The 26,220-nt window shown below is 38.8% G+C and overlaps 6 protein-coding genes across 8 annotated transcripts; 3 read left to right on the forward strand and 3 right to left on the reverse strand.

Moving 5' to 3' along the window:
* Positions 1-296: 296 nt before the first annotated feature.
* Positions 297-8,034, forward strand: LOC141653179 (cocosin 1-like). Of its 3 annotated transcripts, none has more exons than XM_074460857.1 (4): positions 297-529; positions 728-952; positions 1,967-2,693; positions 2,808-3,225. In XM_074460857.1, exons 2-4 carry the CDS (start codon positions 748-750, stop codon positions 2,956-2,958), a joined length of 1,083 nt encoding a protein of 360 aa, XP_074316958.1. In that variant the 5' UTR covers positions 297-529; positions 728-747; the 3' UTR covers positions 2,959-3,225. The 3 variants fall into 3 exon arrangements, with proteins under 3 accessions (XP_074316958.1, XP_074316960.1, XP_074316959.1); XM_074460859.1 differs by lacking the exons at positions 1,967-2,693; positions 2,808-3,225 and adding exons at positions 6,916-7,642; positions 7,757-8,034 and having other exon boundaries at positions 436-529; XM_074460858.1 differs by lacking the exon at positions 297-529 and having other exon boundaries at positions 565-952.
* Positions 2,915-5,285, reverse strand: LOC141653178 (UDP-glycosyltransferase 86A1-like). Its single transcript, XM_074460856.1, has 2 exons — positions 4,635-5,285; positions 2,915-4,055 (listed from the first exon to the last, which is right to left on the reverse strand). Exons 1-2 carry the CDS (start codon positions 5,176-5,178, stop codon positions 3,172-3,174), a joined length of 1,428 nt encoding a protein of 475 aa, XP_074316957.1. The 5' UTR covers positions 5,179-5,285; the 3' UTR covers positions 2,915-3,171.
* On the reverse strand, positions 8,035-10,171 carry LOC141653177 (UDP-glycosyltransferase 86A1-like). The gene is made up of 2 exons (XM_074460855.1): positions 9,533-10,171; positions 8,035-9,010 (listed from the first exon to the last, which is right to left on the reverse strand). Exons 1-2 carry the CDS (start codon positions 10,074-10,076, stop codon positions 8,121-8,123), a joined length of 1,434 nt encoding a protein of 477 aa, XP_074316956.1. The 5' UTR covers positions 10,077-10,171; the 3' UTR covers positions 8,035-8,120.
* A 614-nt stretch (positions 10,172-10,785) lies between these two features.
* On the reverse strand, positions 10,786-12,614 carry LOC141652130 (UDP-glycosyltransferase 86A2-like). The gene is made up of 2 exons (XM_074459762.1): positions 11,960-12,614; positions 10,786-11,701 (listed from the first exon to the last, which is right to left on the reverse strand). Exons 1-2 carry the CDS (start codon positions 12,507-12,509, stop codon positions 10,812-10,814), a joined length of 1,440 nt encoding a protein of 479 aa, XP_074315863.1. The 5' UTR covers positions 12,510-12,614; the 3' UTR covers positions 10,786-10,811.
* Positions 12,615-15,081: 2,467 nt separating this feature from the next.
* Positions 15,082-16,791, forward strand: LOC141653182 (thioredoxin-like 1-2, chloroplastic). The gene is made up of 4 exons (XM_074460860.1): positions 15,082-15,528; positions 15,691-15,873; positions 16,109-16,273; positions 16,404-16,791. The coding sequence occupies exons 1-4, from the start codon at positions 15,319-15,321 to the stop codon at positions 16,638-16,640; spliced, it is 795 nt and encodes a 264-aa protein (XP_074316961.1). The 5' UTR covers positions 15,082-15,318; the 3' UTR covers positions 16,641-16,791.
* Positions 16,792-20,187: 3,396 nt separating this feature from the next.
* Positions 20,188-21,030, forward strand: LOC141651188 (uncharacterized). The gene has a single exon (XM_074458909.1). It carries the CDS (start codon positions 20,188-20,190, stop codon positions 21,028-21,030), a length of 843 nt encoding a protein of 280 aa, XP_074315010.1.
* The last annotated feature ends 5,190 nt before the right edge of the window (positions 21,031-26,220 follow it).

Raw genomic sequence — 26,220 nt, forward strand, 5'->3', positions numbered from 1 at the left:
TGAGCCCGGCTGACCATGCCCGCCCGCCCACTGGGCCTACATTAGCACTGCCCGCCCGACCCGATACGTCCTCCTTCTTGGGCCAGTTCTGGGTCTTCCAAACCAAACCCGACCTCCTTCTTGGAAGGTGTAAATAAATTGGGTTGATTAGTCTAAAGAAACACTACAAAGTGAATTTGGTTTCGGTTTCCTGATACCTCCCATATTAAATACTCGTACAAATCGTTAACATGTTGGTAACTGCCTAACTGATGTAAAGATTGTAAACTAGTTACGTAAATTCCAATTTGATGGATGTCAAATTTGTACTTGTTTCATTTACGTAAATGTGTTTCACAGTCATCTTGTACGATATAGGCAGGCATGCCATGTGATGGGGCTTTAAAGCTCAATCAGCGTACCATTGTGCATCATTACATTGATTGAATAAATCCTAGTGCGATTATTACTCACTTTAATCAATTATTGACTCTAATATCACTAGTTTCGATCCGGATCGAAACTAGAGCGATCCATCTTCATCGATACGGTACGTACATTTTACATAATCTTATTAAACAAGTTAACCACTGTAAAATCTTAGTCAAATCTTTGACATCTAACCACGACATATTTTATTAAACTCATGCATTTCACGACACAAATAATACAATCAATGACAGTTCCTAAACTACAATGATTGGAGTTAGCTGTCACTAGTATATTTACTTGGGTTTTTCATCTATAGTTTCATACTTGCATCTAAAAATGGAGGAAATGAGCTTATCACCAAGCCAAGAGTCGCCGATAATGCTAATTGAGGGAAACGGAGGGAGTTACTACGTATGGAACACCACCATTTTTCCATTTCTCGGGGCAGCCAAGGTTGCTGCTGCCGTCCTGGTCTTGAATCCTGGCGGGTTCGCTTTGCCTCACTATGCTGATTGCAATAAGATTGGTTATGTCATTCAAGGTACGTTACGAGTATTAATACTTCTCATTAATATTAGCAAAATACAAGTAGCTAGTAAACGAGGGTTAGCGCAGTCTGATCAGCGCATCTGTTTTGGGTATAGAGGACCACTTGTACGTGTTATATCCTTGTAACTAGAAAACTAAAAAAGAACTATGATCACTATCTAGCAACTAACGTTACGTTTAGACGTTTAGTGTAACACTCGTGTTTAAGACCATATCTCATCTTCTGTCCTACTTAATTGTCTTTAAAGGGTTTTTCTAACGTGTGTCCTAAAGACACATTAATAACCCATATATGGCAAGATTATCAACATATTCAAATGAGATACTCAAGTATATTTTCATATTTACCATATTTAATGAGAATATGTTGATAATATTGGCATATATGGATTATTAATGTGTGCCTTAAGGGCACACGTTAGAAAAACCCTTCTTTAAAACAGTTTATTACTCCCTCCATACCACACCAATGGTAACATTGGGAATCTTGACACTATTCATGTTCGTAGAGAATCTTCGATATTATGCTTAATCTATAAAACAAAATATAGTCATGTGAGATCTTGTTTGATTTATCGTCATGAATGCTATAAGAATATCAAATTTTTATAATTTTTAATAATGTGTAACTAAAGATATTCATGTTGGAAAACGTGTCTCGATAAGTGAGAAAAAGTCAATGTTACCATTGGTGTGGTATGGAGGGAGTATAAAATTCTGTTCTTTTCTGCTGAAAGGAGTTGAATTGAACTGGATTGAGCCGAGCTGGAGTGAACTTAATTGAATGGAACTGAGCTGAACTGAATGAAGTTGAAGTAAGAGTTAATTTGTGAAGAGATGAGCTTAACTGAACTAAATGAAACAAAAATAAACTGAACTGAATAGAGCTGATCAGAAATGAAACGAGCTGAAATTAAGTCAGAAAGAACAGGACCAATAGACCATGTAATATAAGTTCGACCCACTGTAAGAATTATGTTTGGTTATTTTTGTGAGTTTTGTTCAGGAACTGAAGGCATAGCAGGATTAATAGACTCTGCAACATCAAAAGAGAAGGTGGTGAAGCTCAAAAAGGGAGACGCCATAGCGGTCCCAGTCGGGGGTGTTTCGTGGTGGTCCAATGCCGGGGATGACGAGGTTAAGATCGTATTCCTGGGTGAAAGTGTCAATGATCTCGGTCAGTTCACTTACTGTATCCTGACCGGACCTATGGGCATTCTTAAAGCATTTCCAACCACAACAATATGCAAAGCTTTCGACATGAACCAAGAACAAGCAAATGAGCTTGTCGATAGCCAAAAAGAACCCTTGATCATTAAGCTTGATGACCCGAAAACAATGCACAGCTTGTCGAAAAGGGCAGATACGAAAGCCCTGTGTTATAACTTTGATGAGAAACCGACTCATATAAATGTCAAAAATGGTGGATCGTACACTAGTTTGACAAAAGAGAAGTACCCTCTTCTTGAAGGGATTGAGCTTTCGGGGAATTTTTTGAGGCTCGAGCCTAATGCTATGTTTGGACCTGTTTACTATGCAAGGGATTCAGGAGTTCAGATCACATATGTGGTTAAAGGCGGTGGTTGGGTACAAGTCGTTTCGTTGACTGGGAAGATCGTGTTGGATATTCCATTAAAGGCTGGTCAAGTCTTTGGTGTCCCCAAGTTGTATCTGGTTTCCATTGGCGCTGGTGATGAAGGAATCGAGTGTTTCTCCATTATTAAGACCTCCAAGTAAGTTGGTTCTGCATTTTCTTTCACCGTTCCAGAACAATTCAACAATACAGGTGTCAGCTAGCTTAGCTGGTATAGTCATTAATTCATTAACGTTTTTGTTTGTGAATGCAGGCCTATACTTGGCGAAGTAGCTGGAGAAAAATCAGTCTGGAAGAGTCTATCCCCTGCAGTATTACAGGCTTCTCTGAATATCAGCCCTGAATTTTATAAAACTCTCGTTGAAAAACTCGACAAGTCACGCATCATTAGGCCGGCACATTGAAAGTTCACTGTTAAGGCCACGACTCTTTAATTACAAAGACAATAATGTAATGCTTGTTGGTCTGTTAACATCTGTAACAGTTTATTTTCGCATTGAATAAATAAAACCTGTGTACTTGCTGTTTTCATTGATGAACTAGCTACTCAAACTTGGAATTATAATAAGCTGTCCAAGTATCGGTGTCGGACACAATCACACATTCACACTGATACTCTACTTGGACAATTCTTCTATAAATTTATTGACATATTTCTGAGAAGATCCATCAGCTTCAAGTGCATTTTGTAACATGTTTCTTTTGTCTCTAATATTTTTCTTCAATTCCTCTCTCGGCTTTTGATTCATAAAACTTTTAATTTGTGCTGCAATTTCCACCCTTTGAATGGTACTTTCCTTGCACAAATTAACTCCAATATTCCAATCATCAACGACTAATTTCCGATTAGTAATCTGATCAGAAAACATCGGGAAACACAACATTGGAACTTCATACCAAATACTTTCCAATATCGAGTTCCAACCACAATGAGTCAAAAATCCACCGGTGGCTTGATGAGATAATATCGATATTTGGTCAGTCCAAGGTACAATTGTCCCACGCCCACGAACCTCGTCCTCAAATCCGAGGGGCAAGACATCACTAGTCTCGTCTAGCACGGTACGAGGGCGGAGCACCCACACGAAATCAACATGACTATCCATAAGACCATAAGCAATTTCCATAACATCATTCTTGGAAAAATTAGCAAGACTACCAAATGAGACATATAAAACTGAGCCATGTGACTTGGACTTGAGCCAGTCAGAGCAATCGGACTCGGCCCATAAAGGAATTCGGGTTTTGGTGGGTCCAGAGAGCAGTATTGGCCCAATGGGGTAAAAAGGCATCAACGTTTGTAAGGTTGATATTGTATGTGGCTCAAGCTCTTGGACAGTATTGCATAGTACATAGTCTACTGATCTTACATCTTGAAATGCCTGAAAAAGGAGCTTATGCACGTTTGTGGAAGTATCTTTGTCTTGAAGATATGAAATTAGGTCCTTTGGCTCTATGGAATTTACTCCTGGTATGTAATCAATTGGATCCTTCCGATTATCTACATAAAGAGAAGTTTTCAATTAATACAATGTTCACAAAATTAGGGTTGTTCAACTGTTCATTAGTGCGGCATCAGACCGACCGGACCAAACTAGGTGGACCGAAAACCAAACTAAGGAAAAAAGGTGGATCAGGACCGGAATGAAATGGAGTGGACCAGATGTAACAAATTTAGTTCTTATGCAAATGTGTTGAATAAATAAATTACGTGATAATATAAGTTTATTATTTTAAAATAATATTGTTAAAGATAGTTTGTCTAAACTATAGATAGCACGAGTCCACAATCCATTCAGTTAGGTCTAGATTTGTAACAAAGACCGAAATAACTTAAACTGATGGATTGTAGATCGAAACAAATAAATATGGTCCACTCTCGTCTGACCAAATATATTATAGGTACGGTCCAACAATATGATGTGATCGGATGGTACCAAGTTTGAGTATCCTTTCCCAAAATCGTCGTACGAATAGAATACAAAATAATCATGAAACAGTAGTATCAAAACTCGATATCACTAGCTAAAGCCTAAATGGTGAACTAAAAACTGAAAACTCATAACACTATTTCACTTACCAGGGGAATCAAAATGTCCATGCTGACGGAGAAGATGAACATGGTAGTATAGACTGAAAACGGTAGCGGGCTCAGTCCAAAACGACGCGCAACGAAGCCCAAACCTCTTAGCAAGCTTAGAGGCCCATGGATAAAACGTATCAAAAATCAACACATTAACTTTAGGCCTTGACTCCAAAACTATGTTACCAATAGCATTTTCAACTTGATCATACAAACCTCCAACCATAAACCAATGCACGTATTCCATTAATCTACCACTCCTATCATAATCCAAGGGCAACCCGTCGGATATGACCCGATAATGGATGTCACCGACAAGGCTCGACCCTTGGCTTAGTCCCTCAAATGGGTTATTGGAGTTACACCCTAAAGCTTTGGTGATCTCCTGTTGTACATGCTCGAAAATTAAAAATGTAACTGTGACGCCTTTGGATGCAAGGTTTAGGGATAGTTTTGTAAATGGATTTATGTGTCCTTGAAGATGAAGGGGACATATTATTGCATGATTATTAGTATGCTTTTGAGTGGAGTTTTCTTCCATGATTATGAAATATACTTAATTTGAATAAATTGAATGAAGAGATAAATAATCTTGAGAAAGCATTTTTTTTGTGTGGTGGTTGTAAATCGGATCTTTTGGTAGGACAATGTTATTTTGTCCCATTGTAAGATTTTTAAGCTTATTTACCCTCTAGTACTTTTGTGGAAAATAATTTAAAATCTAAAATTCTATACATTTTGTTATTGCATGATGTCCAAACTAATGTAGTTCTCGTGTTAAAGTACAATATTTTTTAGATCTCTTTTATAAGGAGATGTTCTAAATTAAATTATTTGTATAAATAAATCGTATTTTTAATTTAATGTTAAAGTCAACTTATTTGATTACTATTAAAAATAATTCAATACAACTAATTTAGAGTTAAGGGTAAAGACAAGGACCCGAACTTTACAATTTTTTTTCCGTTAAGTACCTTAACACTAACACCGTTAAGATTCCGTTAATAGATTTTAACAACTAGTATATTTTATGAAAACATTTGTATATTTTATAAGACAGAATATTTTATGAAACTAGATTTTAACAACCAATATATTTTATGAAAATACTTATATATTTTAACAATCAAAATTAACTAAGGCAAGAGCAACACATACTCATTAATCGAGTTAAGGGTAAGACAAGGACTCGAACATTGTTTCAGCATTATATCAAATATTGTTTCATCATACAATAAATAATAGAAACATCATATCACAAAAATCGGTCGGATTGCAAGACAAAGTTATCCAATTGAGCATCTAGGTTTACACATTCAGCTACGGCTTAGGAACTTGTGGAGGTCATTGATATGATAGTTTTGATTTGTGAAGCAAGAACGAGCTTAATCTGCTTCTATAGTTTGCCTTTTGGGTTGTTTTGCTACGTCACAAAGATTAATGGGTATGTGTATTGCTCTTACCTTAATTAATTTGATTGTTAAAATATATAAAACATTTTCATAAAATATTTTGGCTTATAAAATATACAAGTATTTTCATAAAATCTATTGGTTGTTAAAATCTATTTTAATGTTAGAAACATAACGTAAACTTAACAGTGTTAGTGTTGAGGTCCTTAACAGAAAAAAATAATCGTTGAGGTCCTTAATGGAAAAAAGTTGCAAAGTTTGGGTCCTTGTCTTACCCTTAACTCAACTAATTTATGACATTAATAATCAATGAAGTCAATTGTATAATTTAATTAAAGTGCGTATTAACCTTAAAACAAAAATTAATAAAACCAGTATTCCACACATCTAAAAAGACGATTTACGAATTATTAAAATAATATTTTCATTAAAAAATAAATAATTGTTTTTACCTCCTCCAAAAAAAATACTCATTACTAAAACAAATATTACATGATAAGTTAGCGATTGTTTCTTTATAAATGAGGTCACATATAAATATAAATATAATATAAATTTAATTTAAATGTCTAGGAAATCAAATCCACACATCTAACTTATAGGCGCTGTTTGGTAAGTCGACTGATTGTAAAAACACAAATTCTCATTATAGACGGACATTATCCGTCTATACGTATAAACGGATACCATTTCCCCTCACAAAATACCCATTTGCCATAAAGTGGGAAGCACATGGGGGGTGTCCCACCTTGTCCCCCCTACCCATTTTATTAGAGGTCTTTACCCGTTTGTTCGCCCCACCCGTCTATACCAAGACCTACTGTTGTAAAAATTATGTTTGGGTTATTTTTGGGAGTTTTGTTCAGGAACTGAAGGCATAGCAGGATTAATAGACGCTGCAACATCAAAAGAAAAGGTGGTGAAGCTCAAAAAGGGAGACGCCATAGCGGTCCCAGTCGGGGGTGTTTCGTGGTGGTCCAATGCCGGGGATGACGAGGTTAAGATCGTATTCCTGGGTGAAAGTGTCAATGATCTTGGTCAGTTCACCTACTGTATCCTGACCGGACCTATGGGCATTCTTAAAGCATTTCCAACCACAACAATAGGCAAAGCTTTCGACATGAACCAAGAACAAGCAGATGTGCTTGTCGATAGCCAAAAAGAACCCTTGATCATTAAGCTTGAAGACCCGAAAACAATGCAAAACTTGTCGAAAAGGGCAGATACAAAAGCCCTGTGTTATAACTTTGATGAGAAACCAACTCATATAAATGTCAAAAATGGTGGATCGTACACTAGTTTGACAAAAGAGAAGTACCCGTTTCTTGAAGGGATTGAGCTTTCGGGGAATTATTTAAGGCTTGAGCCGAATGCTATGTTCGGACCTGTTTACTATGCAAGGGATTCAGGGGTTCAGATCACTTATGTGGTTAAAGGAGGAGGTTGGGTACAAGTCGTTTCGTTGACCGGGAAGATTGTGTTGGATATTCCGTTAAAGGCTGGTCAAGTCTTTGGTGTCCCCAAGTTGTATCTGGTTTCCATTGGCGCTGGTGATGAAGGAATCGAGTGTTTCTCCATTATTAAGACCTCCAAGTAAGTTGGTTCTGCATTTTCTTTCACCGTTCCAGAACAATTCAACAATACAGGTGTCAGCTAGCTTAGCTGGTATAGTCATTAATTCATTAACGTTTTTGTTTGTGAATGCAGGCCTATACTTGGCGAAGTAGCTGGAGAAAAATCAGTCTGGAAGAGTCTATCCCCTGCAGTATTACAGGCTTCTCTGAATATCAGCCCTGAATTTTATAAAACTCTCGTTGAAAAACTCGACAAGTCACGCATCATTAGGCCGGCACATTGAAAGTTCACTGTTAAGGCCAAGACTCTTTAATTACAAAGACAATAATGTAATGCTTGTTGGTCTGTTAACATCTGTAACAGTTTATTTTCGCATTGAATAAATAAAACCTGTGTACTTGCTGTTTTCATTGATGAACTAGCTACTCAAACTTGGAATTATAATAAGTTGTCCAAGTATTGGTGTCGGACACAATCACACATTCACACTGATACTCTACTTGGACAATTCTTCTATAAATTTATTGACATATTTCTGAGAAGATCCATCAGCTTCAAGTGCATTTTGTAACATGTTTCTTTTGACTCTAATATTTTTCTTCAATTCCTCTCTCGGCTTTTGATTCATAAAACTTTTAATTTGTGCTGCAATTTCCACCCTTTGAATGGTACTTTCCTTGCACAAATTAACTCCAATATTCCAATCATCAACGACTAATTTCCGATTAGTAATCTGATCAGTAAACACCGGGAAACACAACATTGGAACTTCATACCAAATACTTTCTAATATCGAGTTCCAACCACAATGCGTCAAAAATCCACCTGTCGCTGGATGAGATAATACCATTATTTGGTCAGTCCACGGTAAAATTGTCCCACGCCCACGAACCTCGTCCTCAAATCCGAGGGGCAAGACATCACTAGTCTCGTCTAGCACGGTACGAGGGCGGAGCACCCAAATGAAGTCCACATGACTGTCCCGAAGACCATAAGCAATTTCCATAACATCATTCTTGGAAAAATTAGCAAGACTACCAAATGAGACATATAAAACTGAGCCAGGTGACTTGGATTGGAGCCACTCAGAGCAATCAGACTCGGCCCATAAACTTGTCGGAATTCGGGTTTTGGTGGGTCCAGACAGCAGTATTGGCCCAATGGGATAGAAAGGCAACAATGTTTGTAAGGTTGATATTGTATGTGGCTCAAGCTCTTGGACAGTATTGCATAGTACATAATCTACTAATCTTACATCTTGAAATGCCTGAAAAAGGAGTTTATGCATGTTTGTGGAAGTATCTTTGTCTTGAAGATATGAAATTAGGTCCTTTGGCTCTATGGAATTTACTCCTGGTATGTAATCAATTGGATCCTTCCGATTATCTACATAAAGAGAAGTTTTCAATTAATACAATGTTCACAAAATTAGGGTTGTTCAACTGTTCATTAGTGCGGCATCAGACCGACCGGACCAAACTAGGTGGACCGAAAACCAAACTAAGGAAAAAAGGTGGATCAGGACGGAACAAAATTACATTAGTCTGGTCCTGGACATATCGAAGATATGAGTGGATCAGACTGGAGTTTATTATTTTAAAATAATATTGTTAAAGATAGCACGAGTCCACAATCCATTCAGTTTGGTCTAGATTTGTAACAAAGACCGAAATAACTTAAATTGATGGATTGTAGATCGAAACAAATAAATATGGTCCACTCTCGTCTGACCAAATATATTATAGGTACGGTCCAACAATATGATGCGATCAGATGGTACCAAGTTTGAGTATCCTTTCCCAAAATCGTCGTACGAATAGAATACAAAATAATACTACTCGATATCACTAGCTAAAGCCTAAATGGTGAACTAAAAACTGAAAACTCATAACACACTATTTCACTTACCAGGGCAATCAAAATGTCCATGCTGACGGAGAAGATGAACATGGTAGTATAGACTGAAAACGGTAGCGGGCTCAGTCCAAAACGAAGCGCAACGAAGCCCAAACCTCTTAGCAAGCTTAGAGGCCCATGGATAAAACGTATCAAAAATCAACACATTAACTTTAGGCCTTGACTCCAAAACTATGTTACCAATAGCATTTTCAACTTGATCATACAAACCTCCAACCATAAACCAATGCAAGTATTCCATTAATCTACCACTCCTATCATAATCCAAGGGCAACCCATCGGATATGACCCGATAACGGATGTCACCGACGAGGTTTGACCCTTGGCTTAGTGCTTCAAATGGGTTATTGGAGTTACACCCTGAAGCTTTGGTGATCTCCTGTTGTACATGCTCGAAAATTAAAAATGTAACTGTGACGCCTTTGGATGCAAGGTTTAGGGATAGTTTTGTAAATGGATTTATGTGTCCTTGAAGATGAAGGGGACATATTATTGCATGATTATTAGTATGCTTTTGAGTGGAGTTTTCTTCCATGATTATGAAATATACTTAGTTTGAATAAATTGAATGAAAGAGATAAATAATCTTGAGAAAGCATTTTTTTTGTGTGGTGGTTGTAAATCGGATCTTTTGGTAGGACAATGTTATTTTGTCCCATTGTAAGATTTTTAAGCTTAGGTATTTATTATTACCCACCCTCTGGTACTTTTGTGGAAATAATTTAAAATCTAAAATTCTATACATTTTGTTATTGCTTGATGTCCAAACTAGTGTAGTCCGGTGCTAAACTACACTATTTTTTAGATCTCTTTTATAAGGAGATGTTCTAAATTAAATTATTTGCATAAATAAATCGTATTTTTAATTTAATGTTAAAGACAAGTTATTTGATTACTATTACAAATAACTCAATAATGATGTATCATTACATACAACTAATTTAGAGTTAAGGGTAAGACAAGGATCCGAACTTTACAATTTTTTTCCGTTAAATCATAAATAATATCTCATGAGTTATGACTTTATCAAATTAGCTAGCTATTATGGCTAAAGTGTTGAACTACATTAAATTATAAAAATTCCTCGTAGCTAGCGATACCGTAGTGTCAAGGACTGCGTGGAACACAAGCACACCCATTAATCTAGATTTAGAATAACGTACTTCCTCCCATTTGATTATATAATATGCAAGAGAATTTTAGAAAGCGTATACCATCAAATGAAACAAATGAAGTAGCGGGTGCATTATCACGTAAATACTCTAGTACTCTACTTAGCCAATTCTTCTATAAATTTGTTGACATATTTCTCAGAAGACCCATCAGCCTTAAGAGCACTTTGTAACAAATTTCTTGTCTCTCTAATATTCTCCTTCAAAACCTCCCTAGGTTTTTGACTCATAAAATACTTGATTTTTGCTGAAATTTCAGCCCTTTGAATGGTTCTTCCCTCACACAAATTAACTCCGATCTTCCAATCATCAACGACTAATTTCCGATTAGTAATTTGATCCGCAAACACGGGAAAACATAACATTGAAACTTCATGCCATATGCTTTCTAATACCGAGTTCCAACCACAATGTGTCAAAAATCCACCAGTTGCTTGATGAGATAACACCGTGACTTGATCGGTCCATGGTACAATAATCCCACGACCACGAACTTCATCCTCAAATCCAATTGGTAATATGTCGTTAGGCTCGTCTAACACAGTACGAGGGCGTAGCACCCAAATGAAATCAACATGACTATCCATAAGACCATAAGCTATTTCCATAACATCGTTCTTGGAAAAATTAGCAAGACTACCAAATGAAACATATAAAACTGAGCCATGGGACTTGGGCTTGAGCCACTCAGAACAATTGGACTCGGCCCAAAGACTTGTCGGAACTCGGGTTTTTGTGGGTCCAGATAGCAAAATTGGCCCAATTGGATAAAATGGTATTAATGTTTGTAATGTTGATATGGTGTCATGCTCAAGCTCTTGAACACTATTGCATAGGACATAATCCACAGATCTTACATCGTGAAATGCGTGAAAAATGTGTTTATGCATTTTGGTGGATGGATCTTTGTCTTGAAGAAATGACATTAGGTCCTTTGGATCAATGGACTTCAATCCCGGTATGTAGTCGATTGGATCTATGCGTTTATCTAAGCGAACAAAAGTCGTTAACTTAAGAACAACTCAAAAACACAAGTATATCAAGCTAATCATGGTCCATGGACCCTATTCTGGAAGTAGTTCGGTTCATGTCAGGTCCATTTAAATAGGTTATGTCATTTTACTAGATTTAAATTCATACACAAATAAAATATAAAATGATAGTATCGAAACTTAAGTATCAATATGTATTGAATTGACTAAAATATATACTGCGAAGATAAATTCTATAGCGAAAAAGACATTACCAAGGCAATCAAAGTGTCGATAATGACGGAGGAGATGAACATGGTAGTAAAGATTGAAAACGATAGCGGGCTGAGTCCAAAATGACGCGCAACGAAGCCCAAATTTTCTAGCAAGTTTAGAGGCCCATGGATAAAAAGTGTCAATAATCAACACATTGACTTTTGGCGTTGACTCCAAAACTATCTTACCAATAGCCTTTTCTAGTTGATCATACATGCCCCCACTCATATACCAATCCAAGTACTCCATTAATCTACCCGTCCTATCGAAATCCACGGGTAACCCGTCCGATACGACTTGATATCGTATATCTCCAACGGGGGTTTGGCCAAAGTTTACGGCCTTAAATGGGTTATTATTGGACTGACAACCTGAAGCTTTGGTGATCTCTTGTTGTACATGCTCGAAGTTTAAGAAGGTAATAGTGACGCCTTTTAATGCAAGGTTTAAGGATAGTTTGGTAGACGGGTTTATGTGTCCTTGACGATGAAAAGGACACACTATTGCATGATTGTTAGTATTTTGAGTGGAGTTTGCTTCCATGTTCATGGGATGCAAGTTTGAAAAGAACTAAGCTTAAGAGAACTTCTATTTGTTGAGGTAGAGTAGTTATTTAATTTGAATGTGTAAGGGAAAGTTTGTTAAATATTTTAAACAAGTCCTTTGTCCTTTGATGTTCTAAGGGGATCCACAACTCTATGATCTCACTTAAAGTCGTTAAGTTAGAGTAATAATTTGTTGAATCTTGTCCAATAGTATATCTTGGTTAAGTACCATTATTAGAGAGTAGAGGTGGTCATTTGAGCAGGTTTTGTCCAACTTGATCCGGCTATTATATTGGACCGCCTCCGCCCTTCTTTACCCGTTAGCTTGCCTGGCCCAACCGGACCAACCTTCCCTCCCCATGGCTAAACATTGCAAACCCGCCCGATCCGAAAGATCCTACTCAAACCCGACCTGCACCGGAATATGACTTAAAACCCGAATTGACATGACTCTCTACCCGATCTAACCTGAATGTTTATTATCGCATACTGACCGTTATCCTCAAATAACTTGATAACCACCCACCCGTAAATGAGACGGATCCGAAATGACCTGACCTGACCCGAGCCTAAATCAGCAACCCGTAATGACCCGGCCTGAAACCCACCTCACCCCGACCCGATTAACTCGTTTGTCATTTCTACCGATGGCCAATTTTGGACTGGTCTTTCCCAAGCCTAGCCACCCAAGTCCGTCCCAAACCTAAAAAAAGGTCCAGCTCATTTTGTTGGCTCGCCCAAACCCTCTCCACGGACCAGTGTAGGGTTAGGGGCCAATCCGGCGCCTGACAACCTCTTAAGTACCATTAAACCATCGACTTGTGGATAAACGGATATTCATCAATTGAAGAAACAACTACTTTTAAGATATACATTGGTTGAACTAACAACTTTCGGGGATTAAGTTGTAGTTTCGAACACAACAATGTGGACTATTGTTGAAGATCATAATTCACACACACAATTATTATCCAAAAAAAAAAAAAAAAACAAATGTAAGTGACAAGAATCCAAATCAGCCACACATGGTTGAGGTGTTAAATGGCAGAAGATGACAATGTCTGCGGATATAGCCACAAATAACGTATCTCCCAAATCTCTTTATCCATTTAACCTCCCTCTTTCACTCATTTTCTATGTCAACAATCATGATGCACGTTCATCCTTCACCATTTAATTTTGAGCAAATCTTATAAAGAAGATTGATACAAGTCTACAATACACAAATACTTATTTAAGGCGATTTTACACTAATTTATCGTTGAACAGGATATTTTAGTAATCACCTTTACCCACTATTAGAGTTATATAGTCGAATTCGTTTTACAACTATATTAATATAAAACTGCCTTACACAAGACTAATTCGCTATAATAAGTTTTAAAATTAAATCAATTAATTGCAGCTCTACATATAATTAAGACCTATCTACCCATGAGCACATGTAAATCAAGTGTTAAGTGGTTGTTCTAGTTTTAACTGGAAGTCTTGTGTTTGAAGCCACTGGCGGACTCAAGAATTTAGTGTCGGAGGCACTAAAATTTTTTTGACGCATTATTTACACGTGTTTACGACAAATTTTTTATATTTTGAATTTTTTTTTCCTAAATTAGCACTCCCTCCGTCCCGGTCATTTGTTGTCCTATTACATTTTGGGATTCTCAGTTAATGGTTGTCCTTTTTGTTATGAGAATGAACTTAATGAGCAATTTGATATTCTATCCTCAATTTGGTCAACTTGTTATCTTATAATTAGCCATTTTCTCTTTCCATGATCTTTGTGTCAAAATTAAAGGACAACAATCATTGGCATTTACTGACGGATGAAGTATTATATAAGTAAAAGAATGAAAAAAATAATTCGTCCTATAGATATGCCTTTTCAAAAAATAATGTTCTCTCTAAAATACGTTAAATTCTAAATATATGTAAAAATAATCTTTTTTTTTATAGAATATAATAGACTTTAATACTAAATTTAATAACAAATGTAAGTGGTTCAGTGGTTTAATAATTGGTAAGTAATCTAAAGGTCTGTGGTTCGAATCCTTACATCAAGCAGCTTGTGTGTTGATAGCAGGAATCGATAGCACCGCCTATCCCCTAGATAATAGTCCACATTACTACCAACTATATCATGACAATTTTCTGTCTTATTTAGTTACTTAAAAATATTTATTTCTGAAATTTCATGAGTGCACCTGCCCCCGCGGGCCCCCTTGGGTTCGCCCATGTTTGAAACCTGGAAATGCATGGGTGCACCTGCCCCCGTGGGCCCCCTTGGGTCCGCCCATGTTTGAAACCTGGAAATGCAGCAGAATTAAAACTCATGAGAGAGGTGCCCTAATAATCTTACTTGGCTCGAATCCGGACTAAACCGGACAATATTAACAAAAAGAAAAACATTAAAAGAACTAATGACCATCTAACTCTAAATCAAGAGGGAGTAAAGGATAATCACTAATGGTAAAAGTTAGAGAGTAATTAGGAAACAAACACCATCTAGGACACAGGCTACATACCTACCATTTTTATGTCCACTATAATTTTGTTTATTTCTCACTCATTTCATCATTTAAAGCCTCCATTTTTGTCTTCAAAGAATCCCAAACACCTCATACTCTTCCAATTATCTCTTATTGGCATTTTCCTATTAATTTTTTAGTGGGGTTTCCTTTGAACTTTCATCATCCAACAAAAGAGAGAACTTTTTGTGCTTTTTGATCCAAAGTTTGAAGTGGGTCTAACTTTTTGTGCCATATTATCCATTAAAAACACACATCTTTTTTCCTCATAATTTTTCATCTTGCACAATGGATTACTCTTCTACTTTGAAACTTAGTGCATCTTATTCTATGAATAATGACACATTTATTAAGCCTAAAACTTCTCAACAATTGTCTAATTCTTCCCAATTTTATGACCCTAAAAATAAAGATTTCATGGGACAATCTCTCATTTTCTCAGACAAGAGGTCTCTACTATTGTGTAACAACCAATCCTCTTCCAAATTCTCTGTTCAGGTATGCATTTTATGATCGTCGTCAATTACTAGTTACTCCCTCCGTCTCAAATATATTAATCATTTTGAGACGTAGGGAGTTATAATGGTACGTGAAGAGTCTGATGTACACAGTCTTATTTTTCGCGAATTTTTAATGAGTTTTAACTTTTGGAATGTTTAGGCACAAGCATCACTATGTGTAAGCAAAGCAATGAGATGGTGGGACAAAACCTTGAAACCCAATATGGTAGAAATTCATTCTGCTCAAGAATTTGTTGATACATTAAAAAATGCTGGTGATAAACTTGTTATTGTAGATTTTTATTCTCCTGGTTGTGGTGGTTGCAAATCCCTTCACCCTAAGGTAACAACTTTACCCTAGTTTAAAAACGAGATCATCTGTTCAATTTCGTGTACCGTCTCATACTCTCATGTTCCCTCCCTAATTAAAAACATTCAATAATATATGTAATTTGTGTCAAAAGGAAAGGAGGACACACGAGAAATGGGACAGATGATCTAAACTCTATATTTAGTCTAACAAGATTAATTGTTTCTTGTAAGATTTTATTATTAAAACATAATGATTGATTGTGCAGATTTGTCAACTGGCTGAATTAAACCCAGATACATTAATTGTGAAAGTAAATTATGAAGAGCTAAAACCAATGTGCCATGCGCTGCATATTCATGTTCTTCCCTTCTTTAGATTCTATAGAGGCGCAGAAGGCAAAGTTTGTAGCTTCAGTTGTACTATTTCTACGGTATGGATTCTGCTCCTAATTAGTTACCCGTAATTAATTAATACTTCCTACGTCTCAGTCAATTGTTTTTAGCACGGTTTTATTAGTGGGTTCGAGTTAATTATGTGTTGTTTTATGATTTCATTTGCAGATAAAGAAATTTAAGGATGCATTAGCAAAGCATAGTACAGAAAGATGTAGCCTTGGACCAGCAAAGGGATTAGATGAATCAGAGCTGCTTAAATTGGCATCAATAGGTGAATTATCATTAAATTCGACGTCACCGTCTTTGATTAAGGAAGAGGCATTGAAGGAATTTGATTTAGGGAGCATTGGTATCCTTAATCCAATGGAAATGGCAGGAAATAATGCAATGCTAGTAGCATAAATAATTAATTGCCCTAATTTAGAATTATGTTAGGTAATAAACTAATGTGTTCTTCTTGGTGAACCAATTTTTTTAATACTATGTCAAATGTAAATATTGCAATATTTTTACCATATTTATCAAAAATATACAGTAATAAAATTAGTTCAAATGTTGGTTATTTAATTTGGATGTTAAATAATTGTTTGTTTGAAACTCAAATGTTGTGGATAAGATTTATCTAAAAGCAGCTGTATACTTGAATGAATTTATGATTGTCACTATCAAGATTCAAAGTACTTGTTGCATGATCACAACTTTTATGATTTCAGGACAATTTTGGATAAGCAATTTTCATTTCCACACCCCCTCTATTATTATTTGTTGTGGTTGTGGCAAATTACAAATGGCAAAGCTCATCCACATTTTTCTACTACGTACCAACAATCCCCTTGTGAGAAAACTATTTTCGAGTTCCAAAAGCTTTGTATTATATCCGTGTTCTAAAGTTTCCCCGTTGTAGATATTCAAAATATATATATAATTACGGAGTATGAGATATACTTATGATTTTTGTTTAGGATCACCTGATCGGGTGTAATCAGTGGTGGAGCCATGCAGGGGCTAGCAGGGGCAGTCGTCCCCGTTGGCGTTTGAAAATTTCGAAATTTTTAGTTAAAATTTTCGATTTTTTTAGGCCCCTTATAATATTACCATTTTGTCCCCGCTGAAAATTTTCACCCCGTTGACTTACATTCCTGGCTCCACCACTAGGTGTAATGTAGATCGATAGACCCGTACCTTTTAATAAGTCATGCTAAATATAAAACGTGTTAAACAACATTTGGTCGTAGACATCTGAAGTCAAAAATTGAGGCAGCTCGCAGCCTAGATCTAACATACAGTGTTAAGTTAAAGATTACATTGAAGTATTGAAAAGGTGGAGTACTTAGACTTTAGTTAACCAAAATGTTAACGAGGTGTCAAGTTGAGAAAAAAACATTATTGGATAAAGATTATAAAATATTGGATTTGAAAAAAACCATTATTGGATAAAGGTTACAAAATAATGAATTTATTTCCTTTTTTTAATTCCTTAAATACAATCTTTTGAGATTTTTAATGGATCAAATATATAGATGAGATGAAAAGTGAAATGTCTACAAAATGACAAATTTTAAGCTCATCCAGCTATGTAGATTAGTATATGATTCGTTATACTTAGAAGGTTGACAGTGTTTATGAGTTTAATAGAACAATCCGTCTTATTATAGACAATAAGACGGACACTATCCGTTTAAAACAGTAAACGGATAGTGATTTTTTTATAAAATACAAGTGAGAGGATAAATGAAGATATTTATTTTACACCCGCTTTTACTATCTATTTTTATTTTGTTAGAGAAAACTAACCATCTACTACAACTTTAAATGGGTAAAGTGAGAATTTGTGTTGGTAGAAATATACTCGAATAACATAACAAAGGAACGCACTAAAGACAATTAGATGCACAGATGTGGGTACGTTGTGAGCTGTTTGACAAAGCTAGTGTACTACTGTACTAGTATGACATGAGGGCAGCCAATTAGGAAGTGTAGGGTCCATATAAGTCCTATAAATATTGTTTTTTATTGTCATATACGCCGTGGCAGTGACGAGGATGCCATAATCCTCCACAATTTAGCCACCAAGTTTACCCTAGAGGCCTACAATATATAATTGATGTCTCGCCCATTTTTATTTACGGCAAGTATGATTAAAGACGGACATATTTATCATAAGTTGAAAATATATTAAATCATAATTAAGTGGGTAGAAAAGATAAAAGCTGGCATTCTGCTTTTGTCTTATCTACCTACTTAGTATTATCTGACTCGTCTTCAACTTGTGACGAACTAGGTAGCACTGACACTTCTCTTAATCAGTCGTCCCGTGTCGGACACACGCCTAAACGTGTCAGACACCTATAAAGCTGCCTAACTTTCTACTTTTATAAGGACACGTGTCCGACATGTGTCCTTGGTATTTGAACATCATTTGGGGTGAATGATGTTCTCTAGACGAGAAATGAGCCGCCGAAAGAGAGTGATTAAAATATGGGCTTGGCTGGGAGAAGAAAACGAGTTCAAATCAAGGCCAAGTTTTACTTTCACTAATTTAAATTTAATATCAAATATTGTTACAAAAATAAAATCGAATGTTTATAAATAAAAAATATATATTTTTATTAAATTTAAATAACATGTCTCGTGTCCTAAATTTCATGGGATATCGTGTCACGTGTCCGTGTCCGTTTTAATGCTACCTAGGTGACGAATATGTCCGTCTTCAATGAGAATTTGTGTTTTATTATTTATTAATTGATTATACATTTACATTTATAATTGTGGATCATGGAAATTGAAATCTCTCAAGTAGTGTTTACATTGAGATATACCTTTTTTGTCTATAAATATCTTCCAAAATACGAAAATTATAATTGTATGTCAGAAATAAATGAGTTGTCTAGTTTCGATTATAATATTTCTCACAGAAATAATAAAAGGTAAATAAATGAATGGACAGCGAGAATACTGGACAAATAAGATGTATTTATGTACGAACTAATAAAAAATGAAGGTGTTAAGACCTATTTGTTGATGATGACATGCCCAATTTAACCGTGTTTTAAGTGTACCATTTCAGGAATAATGCACCCTCCTCAAGCAAGAATTAATCAATGTCAAAATCAAGAATGGTTGATAATTTGCTACCCAAGATTTAGAGTCAATTGTGTCATCTAATGTACAAGTTGGGGAGTAGAGTATTTAAAAGCAATAACAACAGTCAAGACTACTGTTACCCTTACAAGTAACAATAGTCTGGACTGTTACCATGGTCTGTAACACTTGAAACTCAATTTCATCTTTCGAAAATCATTTTTATCTTTTTAAATGGCTTGGATTTAAATGATAACTTTCAGATTTCTTTTTAAGAGTTGGGTTTCTAGAAAAGAGGTTTAGCTAATTATCAATTCAAATTGTTTCCTCTTTGTACCAATTTGTCTCCTTGGACTTTTATAAAACAAAGTTTCCTTTTTGCCATTTTTGTGAAAACTTGTCATCTTATGACTTGTTTTCCACTCTTTGTTTTCTGAAAATTCAAAGGTTTATTTTGGATAATTACAAACCTTATTTTCTTCTTTTGCCTCTCAATAAAGTAGCTTCTTTTGTGCAAGTTTGGGGAAGTGTTGGTCTTCATCACATGTGAAGACCTTTGATTGAGGGCGTGAAGAGTCTGAAGTAGGGAAAGGCAACGTTGTGAAGAAATAGTATACATGAAGAGTTAGAGAGGGAAATGCTAGAGAGAGAAATGAGAGCATATTTCCAAAAATAGACATTCTGCATCAATTTCAGTAACCTAGATCTTCAATAATGACGGCGGTTAAACCTTCATCGTCTTCAATCATTAAAAATCACAAAAATTGCAACAAAAAACGCATTAATTCAGAGATTTCTCCATCTCGGAACTTCCTCTCGCTTGTCAAGCTTGCGTCAAATCCGGTTGAAATCGAGCCGTTGGACCTTGATGACCTTATTCTTTGATGAAGAAGCGAGGGCATGGGTCACTCAGGGACGGAACAAAGGGAAAACGCAGCTGTCGACTATCCATGAAGAACCTGAAGGTATGTTACAATTCACTGAGTCAGAGGTGCAAAAGGAGCTTGCTTTTTGGAAAAATTATGTCATCTGTTTCATTCTTGGAGGAAATCCTCCTTGGGATGTTGTTGAAGAATTTATCTTGGGATTATGGGATGAATATGGTATTGACAGGATTTCATTTATGCCGTCTGGTGTTTTCCTTGTTCGGTTCAAGCGGTCTAAGGATCAGGAGTCTGTCTTAAACCATGGTCACTTCCTCTTTGAGAACAAGCCCTTGATTGTTCGTCCTTGGAATGCTCAGGACCCTCTAAATAAATCTGATGTTTCTGTTGTCCCTGTATGGGTTAGATTGTTGAACTTACCCTTAAAATTTTGGGGACAGGGGATACCTAAAATTTCTGGTTTAATTGGAGACTATGTTAGATGTGATGAACAAACAGAGGCTAGAACAAGGCTTGGGTATGCTAGGGTTCTGATTGATGTCCCTTTCAATCAGCATCCTCCTAAAACGGTTAAGTTTCTAGATGAAGCAGGGAATTTGGTTACCATAAATGTTGAGTTTGAATGGCTTCCAATATTGTGTAAGACTTGTGGTGGGATAGGACACATTGATAATGCTTGTAAGAGACCCAAACGGGCTACTAAGCCTAAGCAGAAGGTAGTGCAGAGGTGGCAACCAAAGGTTCCAGTGACTAAACCACAGTCACAGGTGCCTGTTACTAAACCTCTTCTCCTAAGGTTACAGTGCCTAGGGTTCCTGCTAGTCTAAGGATTCCTGCTGTCTCTACTCCTAGGGTCTCAGGTACTCATTCTGGGAGTATTCCTTTGGCCACCCCTGCTAGAGCAATCATAAGACTCAGCAGGCAGGAGTTATTGGATCAGGGTAGTCAGGCTGCTAAGTTTGGGCAATACACTTTCATGGATGCTCTAAATAATGCTACCCCAAAAGTTGGCATTGGGACTGGTCTAATACCCCCTAATAGGGGGGGTCACAATGATGGGCTTTTGGAATGTTAGGGGGTTGAACAGTCCAGCAAAACAGAAACATATTAAGTGGTTCTTGCATCATCATCAAGTTGGATTGTTTGGCCTCTTTGAGACGAAGGTTAAGCCTTCTTCTCTAAATAAAATTAGTTCTAATATTTGTACTGGATGGTGTGTTTCTACTAACTCTTCTTATCATAAAGGAGGTAGGGTTTGGATTTTATGGAAGCCTAACCTTTTTGATTTACAGATTCTTGAATACAATGCTCAGTTCATACATGTCCTAGTGCATGAGCTGGCTACTGGTTCTCACTTTTATCTTACTATGGTGTATGTATTTAATGGTGTATCTGAAAGGAAGTCTTTATGGAGTAGACTTCAGGACATGAGTGGTCACATTCATAGCCCATGGCTCATCTGTGGGGATTTCAATACTGTGTTGGCTCCTAGTGAAAAGTTAGGAGGGAGTACTACTGAGGAGGAAATGGAGGATTTTCAAAATTGTCTTGATATATGTCATATGGTTGATATGCCTACTACTGGATCCTTATTTACTTGGAATAACAAACAGGAGGCTGCTACAAGGGTTTTTAGCAGACTTGATAGAGCACTTGTAAACCATGAATGGATTGATCAGAAAAATGAGTTATATGCTCACTTTCATCCTGAAGGGTGCTTTGATCATACTCCTTGCATCATTCAGAGATTGAGTGATATGGGACAAAGGAAAGGAAGTTTTAAGTATTTTAATATGTGGAGTACTACTGAGCATTTCTTACCTTGTGTTACTCAGGTTTGGAGGCATAGGATTACTGGTACTCCCATGTTTAAGTTTGTGAGAAAACTTAAACTCCTTAAACAACCTCTTAAGCAATTGAATAGGGAGCTCTTTGCTGATGTGGAGAACAACACTATGAGAGCTTGGAAGCATTTGGAATCTATTCAGTCTCAAATCAGGTCTGATCCTGCTAATCCAGAATTGATTGGCCTTGAAATTAAAGCTGCTAAAGAATATGAGGAACTTCAGAAGGATTGTGACAGCTTCCTGCTCCAAAAATCCAAGGCCACTTGGATTCATGATGGGGATACTAATTCTAAAGTTTTTCACAGTTACATGAAAAGTAGACAGGCAAGAAATAAAGTGCTGAGGATTGCTTCTGTACAGGGGCAATGGCTCACTGAGCCAGGGCAAATTCAGTCTGCTTTTTTGTCATTCTATCAGCAGCTCTTGGGGGAGACACAGCCTAGGAAAGCTGTCAATACAGCTATTGTTAAAAGAGGGCCTGTCTGTAGTCAGGAACATTGGGACTGGGTGAATAAGCCTGTCACAAATGATGAGATCAAGGAGGCTTTATTTCATATCCCTGATCATAAAGCGCCGGGTCCTGATGGATACTCTAGTGCATTTTTTAAAGATGCTTGGAGTGTAGTGGGGGAGGAACTTTGTGAGGTGGTTAAGGATTTCTTCATTCATGGCAGATTACTTAAGCAGTTGTGATGGGGCATATTCTGCACCCGCTGACCGAGTCAACACATTGAGCAAGGTCAAAGATAAAAGACAGCAAGTCAACATATTTAACAGCCTGTCACTTGGGTCTCGGTCTCGGCAACTAGCCGGCCGAGAGGCATATCCGTGTACTCACATCCAGTCCCCTCGGCATGGAGTCAACCAGGCCTGCCGGCCCGGCATGGGTCCCTCGGCCGAGGGTAAGATAGTCTTTCCACATGCTAGCCACTTGGCCACTTAGCCACTACGTGACAAAAGGTGAAAGTCTATAAATACCCCACTTCTCTCATTGAGAAAAGGATCCGAAAATCATCTTAATCTGATATAAACCCCCTTATCTCTCTACAATATACTTTGCCAAGTTAACACACAACTTATCTCTTTAAGTTTACTGACTTGAGCGTCGGAGTGAGTACGCTCGGTACCAAGCCGAGCCCTCAGTTTGTTCATCTTTACAGGAGAGAGCGAAAGGAAGAGACAAGCAACGACGTCATTCTACAAGCTTAAGTAGTCATAATCCTGCTCCGGAATTACACCCGGAACAATTGGCGCCGTCTGTGGGGATAGATACTAAAAGCTAGTCACCTCCCTTTAAAAAAAAAAAACAAAAACAAAACCCACTCAGCAAGCTAAGAAGATGTCAAAGCAACAAGAAACTGTGAGTGAAGGAATGGCATTCTACCGGGATGACACGTTCCATAATTCCGAGATCGGGCAGTCCCCCACCGGCCAAGTCACTGAGCCGGCGTACGGGATGCCAAAAGAGCCAGAAACGCCGCTGCCTACCGGCCAAGTCACTGTCATGGGACATGTGGTCGATGCAGCCAAACTAAAGCTATTCCTGGACCTAATGGGTAGTACGCCGATCACCCCCGTCACGACGGCGGTGATGGCAGCGCACCCACAGGTGACCAGGGCCCATAAAGTGACTCCGAACAACTTGACCGGAGCGATACAAGGAGCTGGGCATGCTAGGACGCCGGCAGAGCCCGTGGTGCCAGTGGCAGACCTAAGTCCTTCCCCCACTCGCGGGAGGACAGCGTCGCCGCGGCAACAACGAGGCCACCCCCGAAGAAATGAAAGAAGTCCGACTCTCCAAAGTCGGACAACAAGAAGCCCTTCTCGCCAGAGGGAGAGAAGCCGGACTAAGGTTGCGAGGAGCCGATCGCCGCGTGTCATTCGACATGTGGTCAGACAGCCCCTCAGTGCCTATGTCCTCGAAGTCTCTGTGCCGACTAAGCTAAAGTTGCCGCCCTTATCGTACAAAGGGGATAGCGACCCAACCGACCATGCCGAGGCTTTCGAGCCGTACATGTCGGTATGGGAGCAGCCTGATGAGGTGTGGTGCCGAGTCTTCCCAACGACCCTGGATGGGATGGCTCAGAGTTGGTACAAGGGGCTACCTAATGGCTCGGTATACTGTTATGCCGACCTAAGAGACAATTTCATAGCCCAGTACGCTTGCAACAAGAGAAGGGCCGTGGAAACATCGGATCTCCTCACTATCCGACAGGGGGAGGACGAGTCTCTCCGAAGCTACATGAAGAGATTCGACGCAAAAGTTCAGCAGATCCGTGAGCTGAACACCGAACTGGCGGCCTTCGCACTGATGAAAGGCCTCCCGAAGGGCGAGTTCAAAAACGAGCTGATCAAGTGCGAGGACCTCAATCTGGAATCCGCCAGAAAGATGGCCGACCGAGCCGTAAAGGTGGAGGACTATCACAAGACCTGGGTAGGACACAGTGAAGCTGGGCACCCAGAGAGGAAGAGCCGCCGGGACAACACAGATGAAGGTCGCCGTGACGTGAATAGGTCACGGCCTGAGAGACCTAATAGGAAACAGAACTCGGCGGGCGCTAGGGGGAGTTCGGGACCATACTACCAGAAGCGGTATAGTAGTCTCACCCCCCTGGTCGCCTCTCCAGCCGAGGTCTTCACCCTAAGCAAGAGCGATGGACAGAAGTGGGCAAGGCCCCCCAAGGCGAGGGGGGACAGTGACGCGAGCCAGTTTTGCGAGTACCACGGCCACAACGGCCACAAAACTGACAACTGCCGACATCTGAGGAACGCCATCGAAGAGCTGATCCGAAAGGGGAGCCTCAGCAAGTATGTAGCTGGAGGCCCAGGAACAAGCGCCGACGGGGCGAATAGAAAATCCGTTTTCCAACGGATGGGAGTGATCCAGGTTGTCATCGGGGGCAACGAGAACGGTGGGTCAGCTAATGGGCACAAACGGCATCTAAATGAGTTGTACCAAGCCATCAACTTTGTGCCCAAAACAGCGATCCCCGCTTCCACCATCCCCGATATAACCATTGGAAAGAAGGACTATGAGGGAGTCGTCGCCCCGCACAGCGACCCGCTTGTAGTCCACCTGGATATAACCAACCACTTGGTCAAAAGGTGCCTGATTGACACAGGCGCCTACACGAACATCATGTTCAGGGAGTGCTTTCTTAATCTCGGTCCGAAGATTGGAGACCCGAGCCCTGCGCTAACCCGCTATACTGACTTCTGCGGGGCCGGCTGGTACCCACAGGGTCAATCGACTCACCGGTGATGTTCGGCCAAGCGGACGCGGCTAAAAATGTTTTATTTGAGTTCGTGGTTATTGATGGTTCGTCTGCCTACAATGTTCTCATAGGCCGAGTCACTTTGAGCGAGGCCGATGCTGTGATGTCCATCCGGGCCCTGACATTGATGTACGTCTCGGACCGGGGGGAAGCACAAAAGCTCATCTCAATGGACGAAAGAGACGAAATAGTCAATGTCCAAGTATCTGCCAGGGGGTGCAACATGCAATCCCTCAAAGTGGCGAAGAAATCAGAGAAAGGGAAGAGCCCATCCTTGCAGCAGGAGGGTGATCCGATGAACACTAACGTCGGCATGGTCGAAGGAGCCGAGACCGAGGAAGTGGAAATTGACCCGGGCGCACCGTAATCGCTGTCGGTGTCGGCCGGAGCCAAAATTCGAGCCGATCTCCTAGACCTACGAGGAAGAACAAAGATGTTTTCGCATACTCGGCGCCGAGATGCCGGCGTGAGCGGAGGTGATCGTTCACAAGCTGAACGTACTCTCCACCGCTCGCCCTGTCAAGCAGAAGATGAGGAACTCCTCGGCCGAGAAGGATGAGGCCATCAAAGCTGAAGTAGACAAATTGTTAGCGGCGGGCTTTATCATGCCTTGTACTTACCCTGAGTGGCTAGCAAATGTTGTAATGGTGAGGAAGTCGTCAGGGGCGTGGAGGATGTGCGTTGATTTTACCAATCTTAATAAAGCGTGCCCTAAAGATTGCTATCCCTTGCCTCGAATAGATAGTTTAATTGACGCCACGGCAGGCTACACTATGCTAAGCCTGCTAGACACCTTCTCAGGGTACCATCAGGTATTCATGGCCGAAGAAGACATGCCTAAGTGCGCATTCATCACCGGTAACGGCACATACATGTATAAAATGATGCCGTTCGG

Source organism: Silene latifolia, chromosome 4, assembly GCF_048544455.1.
Source record: "Silene latifolia isolate original U9 population chromosome 4, ASM4854445v1, whole genome shotgun sequence".
Lineage (NCBI taxonomy): Eukaryota > Viridiplantae > Streptophyta > Magnoliopsida > Caryophyllales > Caryophyllaceae > Silene > Silene latifolia.

What these genes read in the sequence shown, in the direction of transcription:
- LOC141653179 (XM_074460857.1), top strand. Translation starts at nt 748, where the DNA reads ATGGAGGAAATGAGCTTATCACCAAGCCAAGAGTCGCCGATAATGCTA. An exon ending in GATTGGTTATGTCATTCAAG is followed by an intron (nt 953 to 1,966) that starts GTACGTTACGAG and finishes AGTTTTGTTCAG; the next exon opens with GAACTGAAGGCATAGCAGGA. An exon ending in TCCATTATTAAGACCTCCAA is followed by an intron (nt 2,694 to 2,807) that starts GTAAGTTGGTTC and finishes TTGTGAATGCAG; the next exon opens with GCCTATACTTGGCGAAGTAG.
- LOC141651188 (XM_074458909.1), top strand. Translation starts at nt 20,188, where the DNA reads ATGACCTTATTCTTTGATGAAGAAGCGAGGGCATGGGTCACTCAGGGA.
- LOC141653177 (XM_074460855.1), bottom strand. Translation starts at nt 10,076, where the DNA reads ATGGAAGAAAACTCCACTCAAAAGCATACTAATAATCATGCAATAATA. An exon ending in TGGACATTTTGATTGCCCTG is followed by an intron (nt 9,011 to 9,532) that starts GTAAGTGAAATA and finishes CTCTTTATGTAG; the next exon opens with ATAATCGGAAGGATCCAATT.
- LOC141653182 (XM_074460860.1), top strand. Translation starts at nt 15,319, where the DNA reads ATGGATTACTCTTCTACTTTGAAACTTAGTGCATCTTATTCTATGAAT. An exon ending in GCAAATCCCTTCACCCTAAG is followed by an intron (nt 15,874 to 16,108) that starts GTAACAACTTTA and finishes TTGATTGTGCAG; the next exon opens with ATTTGTCAACTGGCTGAATT. An exon ending in TCAGTTGTACTATTTCTACG is followed by an intron (nt 16,274 to 16,403) that starts GTATGGATTCTG and finishes TTTCATTTGCAG; the next exon opens with ATAAAGAAATTTAAGGATGC.
- LOC141652130 (XM_074459762.1), bottom strand. Translation starts at nt 12,509, where the DNA reads ATGAACATGGAAGCAAACTCCACTCAAAATACTAACAATCATGCAATA. An exon ending in TCGACACTTTGATTGCCTTG is followed by an intron (nt 11,702 to 11,959) that starts GTAATGTCTTTT and finishes TTGTTCGCTTAG; the next exon opens with ATAAACGCATAGATCCAATC.
- LOC141653178 (XM_074460856.1), bottom strand. Translation starts at nt 5,178, where the DNA reads ATGGAAGAAAACTCCACTCAAAAGCATACTAATAATCATGCAATAATA. An exon ending in TGGACATTTTGATTCCCCTG is followed by an intron (nt 4,056 to 4,634) that starts GTAAGTGAAATA and finishes CTCTTTATGTAG; the next exon opens with ATAATCGGAAGGATCCAATT.